Source organism: Brassica napus, chromosome A4 (assembly GCF_020379485.1).
Source record: "Brassica napus cultivar Da-Ae chromosome A4, Da-Ae, whole genome shotgun sequence".
Classification (NCBI taxonomy): Eukaryota; Viridiplantae; Streptophyta; class Magnoliopsida; order Brassicales; family Brassicaceae; genus Brassica; species Brassica napus.
Genome location: NC_063437.1, coordinates 16040869 through 16048053, shown reverse-complemented (window position 1 = coordinate 16048053; position 7185 = coordinate 16040869). Strand labels below are relative to the sequence as shown.

At 31.4% G+C, this 7185-nt stretch overlaps 1 protein-coding gene across 1 annotated transcript; it reads right to left on the bottom strand.

The window, feature by feature from the left end:
* Positions 1–3270: 3270 nt before the first annotated feature.
* On the bottom strand, positions 3271–5484 carry LOC106374905 (LOB domain-containing protein 12-like). Its single transcript, XM_013814826.3, has 2 exons — positions 5002–5484; positions 3271–4755 (listed from the first exon to the last, which is right to left on the bottom strand). The coding sequence occupies exons 1-2, from the start codon at positions 5164–5166 to the stop codon at positions 4348–4350; spliced, it is 573 nt and encodes a 190-aa protein (XP_013670280.1). The 5' UTR covers positions 5167–5484; the 3' UTR covers positions 3271–4347.
* Between the last annotated feature and the right edge of the window lie 1701 nt (positions 5485–7185).

The following is a 7185-nucleotide window of genomic DNA, read 5'->3' as shown; positions in this document are numbered from 1 at the left end:
CATAGTAAATAAAACAAAAAAAAACACACATTACGATACAGACGTTATATTATCATCAAAGCAATATTTACCATATGTACATCATCCTGTGATAATTTATAAAGTAGCAACAAAGCTATGAATTCAGTAAATTTGCAATTACATACGTCAGAATTTTAAGTATATAAACAGTCACCAGTAGTGTGTTGAATATTATATTCATACGATTTCAAAAACCTTTACAAATTTTTATTTTTAAACATACACCAAAAACTTTATTAAAGTAAATATCCATTCAGGTTCTCAACCACTTCAAATACCACCAACGCCAAAACAATTTAATCAATTGCACGAAAACTATAATATATTTAAAACTACAATAAATACATTAGTTAATGAAAAATCATTTTAAAAAAATATTAAGGATGCATAGATAAATATTAAGAGAAATGTATAAAAGAAAATAAAAGTTACAATAACTTGAAGAACAAAATATATAAGACTCAGAATATTTATGATTTGTGGTCTAAGATATATTCAACTTATTGTCACAAAAACTTAATAAAAAAATACATACTTTGTTTTAAGAACATTAAAAATCATGTTAAAATTTTTAACATTTTAGAAAAAATTATGAATCAATAATATTAATATAAAATTTTATCCAATAAGTTCAGCACGAAATGCATAAACAAAAAAACAAACAAATCCAAAACCCTATAATCCTAATCATTATTCTAAGCCAAACCCTAAATTCAACCTAAACCAAACGCTAAACCTTTCCTACTACCTAAACCCTAAATCCTACCTAACCCTAAACCCTACCTAAACCTAGACCTTAACCCTATCTAACCCTAAACCCTACCTAAACCTAACCTTAATCCCTAAACCCTACCTACTACCTAAACCCTAAACCTTTCTAACCGTAAACCTACCTAACCCTAAACATAAATCCTATTTAGCCCTAAACCCTACCTAACCCTAAACCCCTACCTAAAACCTAACCCTAAACCCTACCTAACCCTAAACGCTACCTAACCCTAACCTTAAACCCTACTAACCCTACCTAACCTAAACACTACCTAACCTAAACCCTACCTAACCCTAAAACCTTTCTAACCCTAAACATTTTCTAGCCCTAAACCCTACTAACCCTAAACCCTACTAAACTTAAACTCTACCTAACCCTAAACCCTACCTAACCCTAAACCCTACTAACCCTAAACCCTACCTAACCCTAAACCCTACCTAACCCTAAACCCTACTTACCCTAAACCCTACTAAACTTAAACCCTACTAACCCTTAACCCTACCTAACCCTAAACCCTACCTACCCTAAACCCTTTCTAACACCTAAACCCAACCTAACCCTAAACCCCTTCTAACCCTAAACCTGACCTAACCCTAAACCCTGCCTAACCCACCCTTTCTAACCCTAAACCCTTTCTAGCCCTAAATCCTACTAACTCTAAAACCTTTCTAACCCTAAACCCTTTCTAGCCTTAAACCCTACCTAACCCTAAACCCTACTAACCCTAAACCCTACTAACCTAAACCCTACCTAACCCTAAACCCTACAAACCCTAAACCCTACCTAACCCTAAACCCTACCTACCCAAATCCTACTTAACCCTAAACCCTACCTTGTCCTAAACCCTACCTAACCCTAAAACCTTTCTAACCCTAAACCTTTTCTAACCCTAAACCCTACCTAACCTTAAACCCTACTAACCCTAAACCCTACTAACCCTAAACCCTTTCTAACCCTAAACCCTACCTAACCCTATACCCTACTTAACCCTAAACCCTACTAACCCTAAACCTTACCTAACCCTAAACCCTAACTACCCAAACCTACTTAACCCTAAACCCTACCTAGTCCTAAACCCTTTCTAACCCTAAACCAAACCTAACCTTAAAACCCTACTAACCCTAAACCCTACCTAACCCTAAACCCTACCGAACCCTAAACCCTACCTAACCCTAAACCCTTTCTAACCCTAAACCCTACCTAACCCTAAACCCTTTCTAACCCTGAACTCTGCCTAACCACCCTAAACCCTACCTAACCCTAAACCCTTTCTAACCCTAAACTCTACCTAACCACCCTAAACCCTGCCTAACCCTAAAAATTCTACATAACCCTAAACCCTACCTAACCTTAAACCCTGCTAACCCTAAACCATGCCCAAACCTAATAACCCTAAACCCTACCTAAACCTAACCATAAATTCCATCTAACCCTAAAACTCTACCAACCCTAAACACTAAAAAATAATCTCAGAACTTAAAGCTAAAAAAACGTAAACTCTACCGCTATGTAATTTGTTGTTGTGATATTCAAATAATAAATTACATAGCGGATTTTAAATCTTACATCCATTATTTTAGTTTCCAAAATATTTTGGAAGTTGTATCTTATGAATAAAAAGGTAAATTATATTTTAATAACGTTAAATTTTATTAAAATAGAATGAAAAACTATTATCGTAAATAAATAAAGAATTTTGATGAAATTTGAAAATCTTCCGAATCAATAACAATTAGTTAGTAATATTTAAAAAAACCCTTAAACTATTATAGCAGTAGAATCTCAAAAAAAAAAATTAAAGTTCTCAAATATTTATTTGCCAATAACCATCCTTAAATCTTTGCTCATTCAAAAAAATAATATTATTCACATAAGTTGGAAACAAGTTTTGTTTTTTTGACTAGAGACCCAAGTTTTAATTATACCACTAAAATATTTTAATATTTAATTGTTCAGAAATAACAAGTTAATGTTCTTAAAACAATAACCATCCTTAAATCTTTGCTCATTCAAAAAAATAATATTCTTTATATAAATTGGAAACAAGTTTTGATTTTTGACTAGAGACCCAAGTTTAAATTATACCATTAAAATATTTTAATATTTAATTGTTCAGAAATATATATATTTATATATTCAAGAGTAGACAATGCATAGATGATACTAAATTGATCGTAAGAATTCTTTTTGGAAACACAATATAACAAGGACTATATTAAAAAAAGTTACTTCCAGCCCGCACAAGAAGAGTTACTTTTCATTAACAATTCAGTCTTTAATTTAATTATTGTAATATCCATCACTCCAACTGAATTGTTTAAAAACTGAATTGTAATCAAAAGTAGTTGGCTAATTTCATCGTTTTTAAACAATTCAGTCTTTAATTTAATTTAATTTAATTATTGTAATAATTAAATTAAAGACTGAATTGTTTAAAAACGATGAAATTAGCCAACTACTTTTGATGGATAAGTTTTATATCTATCATCGAAGACACCATGGTGTGTGGAATTTAAAGTATTGATCTAAGTAGGAAAAAAAATATGTATACAAGATGCAATTTCACAAAATAAAAATTGTGACAAAAACATGATAGATTCATAGATTATTGTTAGAAAAAAGATTCTTTCCCCTGTTGACAGGCAATATTTTGATTTTTTTTTGTCTACTGATCACATGAACACTAGCAATGGAGATAACATAATCAAATTCAACACCACCTCCTCTTTTCTAACTGAATTTTATGAATTAAAAATTATTTGCTAAACAAAAGCAACAGTACATGCGACTTTACGTTATAACGTGTTGCTTATGATTAATCAAATCAAGTCGGTCGAATAAATATATAGTAACTTAATGTTCAAAATAATATTAATAATCTATATAGTATGTCAAACGAATTATAAAGGTTGAATCATGTAGATTTGTTTTTGAATAAAATGTCGATTTCAACTTGATTTTTCTTCGATTTCGACTTCACTTTGTGGCAAGTAGAAACAAAATCTACTGCTTTCTAGGATATTCTATATATGTATATATAAATATATTCCAGGTAAAGCAAACTTGCTTTTGTTTTCTAAGCAATGTAATTTTAAAATACTGATCATCTCTCTTCTTTAAACTTATCCATTGAACCGGGTAAATTTTCTCTTAATCTGAACTCGAAACCGTTTTGAGTCGGTTCTTTGGGAATGAAAGCGTGTGTGGATAGAGCAGTTTCTTGAAGACTTCAGCCAAAAAAGAAATTCTTAGACTTGAAAGAAAATTAAACAGGGTTTGGAATTAGATCTAATTTCACTGTTCAAACGATGTAAAAAGAAAAATACAGTGAGAAACCAAATTAAGAGGGAAATAAAAACAGATCTCTAATTCTAAAGCTTCTAACCACAACTCATCACCACCACATGCATGCATTAAAGCTTTTGACTTATATTACTTTGCTTACACGAAACTTGTTCCCATCTTTCTCTTTTTAAACATAGCCAAGAAGCAAACTTGTCGAGTCTTCATTGTGTTTTTCCAAACAACGATGATTAATTTTATAACAATGGCTTAAGTCAAGTCCATAGAGATTCTTGCTTAAGAGGGTCTTGCATTTGCATCTGCATCTGCATTATACTACTTGGAGAAGCAAAGTTAGAGTTAAACTGCCCAGAAGACATGGCATAACCCAAGTTGTTATTGTCGTTGTTGCAGTTATTGATATTATTGTTGTTTAGCAAGAGAGCTTTTTCGTCTTGGTCTAGTTCAAGTACTTGATGATGAGATTGTAAAGGTTGCTCGTGTTGCATCTGGATACAGAGAATCTCGGCTTGAGCCACTGCTAGTTGCATTTGAAGCTGTGAGACTTGGTTTTGTAAGTAGGAGATTGCTCCTACGCAGCCATATACCGGATCTCTAACTCGTGCGTTTGCTTCAAAAACCAGACTATTCACCGCGTCAGCTCTTTGATTAACTGGTAGTTCCTGTGACAATTTATACCAACAATGTCACCATTTTTGTATATATAAGGAAGTTGTTATTATTAATATGTTCATATAGTTTTCCAAGCATATTTAGCCAACCAATTCATAATAATATCAAAGTGAATAAGGGTTGTTAGATATGTATATCATGGACGCACATGTTTTTTTTTTTGAAAATGGGTGTAAAAAGTTCGATACTTGACCAAACACATACTAAATATAATGTAGCTATGGGGAAAATGAAACCTGCAACATTTTGCTGACGTTGCTTGCGCCGAAGACCTTATGAACAATGGCGAATTTGTGAGGATCGTCAGGAGGGAAATAAGGTGCAAAGATACAATCTTTTGCACAGCGTCGTCGAAGAAGCTTACACGAAGCACATGGTGATGATGATCCTGGACCGCCCATCTCTGCTTTGATCACGACCACACCTGTCTTATTAATTTGAATTGTTACCTAAGTATAGAGTTTTCTTAAGTTTGAGAATATAGAAGGAAGAAAGAAAAGCTTAGTGTTAAAGGGAGAGAGTTAGAGAGTTCTGTATTTATAATAGGTTTTTGAAGGCTTTGGAGAGAGCGAGGTTGGTGTTCACATGTGTTCATTTAATTCTAACTTTAATCAAGAAAACAACCAGCCTTGGGTTTTTTCTGACGACATTTTTTGTAACCATTCTCACGACCAAGTTTATTGAATCCCTTTAGCCATATTCCTTCCAATATTCTTCCGTATTTGTGTTACAATTTACATTAATAATTTTTCGGTTATCTTTTTTTTTTTGGTCAAACAAGAAATTTTTCGGTTATCTTTAACAATTACATTAACTTTATAATTTAATTTTATGAATTCTAAGATTTGAATATCCGATTCATTAATTTATCTAATTCTATTAAATATTTTTACTATGCTTCACAGATTTTTACAAAAAGTTTGGTCAACAATTGAGAGAAAAATCATTTGAGAGTAAATATTTCATATCAATCTTAATTTATCTTGTAACTCTTATAAATTTGAAGATATAACTGGGGTTTACTACCATCATGGACCTCATGGTAACAAAATGGTTAACCCGTTTTTTGTTAAGTAGCAAAGACCGGATCAGAGCATAATCCAGTAAAATATTGATCTTGGCTCCCAAAAAATATTGGCCATTATATACATAAACTTCTAAATTATAAAAGATAATTTTTAAAAAAATTATTTTTAGTAAATTCTTATATCTTCAAAATCTCAGATCTGGCTACATTACATTGCTTAGTAGAGATGCAATATCACATTTAAATCTAACAAATTATACTGATTTATGAAGACTTCGAATATACTTTGTATTTTATCATGTTCATAACATGCGTAAATAAGTCCATATTTTGGACTATACAGAATACATGCACATTACAGGTAAATAATCAAACGTCTCAAAATAGACGTCTGCAAAGACGTTATTGACTCTGAAAATGGTGAGCAATGTGGTAAATTAGAAAAATGCAGTGAGCACCGCACATGCGCGTGATAGGTTGGCGTCCGATGCTGTTTGAGAAGTTTCCCCACGTTGTCCTTTGACTCTTCCCTTCACACGACAGTCGTATATTACGAATCTCTTATATTTCTTTATTCCTTATAGTATTTATAAAATAAGTTGTCAAAAATATTAACCAGTTTCTCGGTGTCTCAATTTTCTCTCTTTCAAAGATTACAAAATCGAGGACGTGAGATGGGTGGTTTACAAGGAAAGATATTTACTACCCTTTATGTCTCTTTACTATATCGTGATTAAGGGCTTTTGAACAGATACTATTCAATCAAACTGTATATATATATCTGTTTGATAAAGAGTATATACTACTTCCATATCTTTTATAAATAAAAAAATTGGTAATACCATAGATCATATACTATCACAGTCCAAACAGGTATACGATTTAAAATGAAAGAAATATTCAATGTTTATCGTTTGGAAAATCAAACTGTATATATATATATATATATATATATATATATATATTCTGTTTCATAAAGATTATATACTACTTCCATATCTTTTATAAATAAAAAATTGTTAATATACCATAGATCATATACTATCATAGTCCAAACAGGTACACGATTTAAAATGAAAGAAATATTCAATGTTTATCGTTTGGAAAACGAGTTAGAAATCTTACATCAAAAGTGAAAAGAACCAACCATATATAAGCAACATGACTTTACATATTTTTAGTAGGTGTTTCAAATATATATACAATTTTTAAAACCATTATTTCTTTGTGTAGTATAAAAGAAAATCCACCTTCTATACACCCACAACAATTAAAATATATATATGGTTTGGAGAAAATCCTATGGCGGCCTATGTTTGATTTTTTCTATCACATACGGAAAAATGAAACAAAAAAAAGTTTATTAGGTTATTAATTATATAAATAAAATAAA

What these genes read in the sequence shown, in the direction of transcription:
- LOC106374905 (XM_013814826.3), bottom strand. Translation starts at nt 5,166, where the DNA reads ATGGGCGGTCCAGGATCATCATCACCATGTGCTTCGTGTAAGCTTCTT. An exon ending in ACGTCAGCAAAATGTTGCAG is followed by an intron (nt 4,756 to 5,001) that starts GTTTCATTTTCC and finishes AAATTGTCACAG; the next exon opens with GAACTACCAGTTAATCAAAG.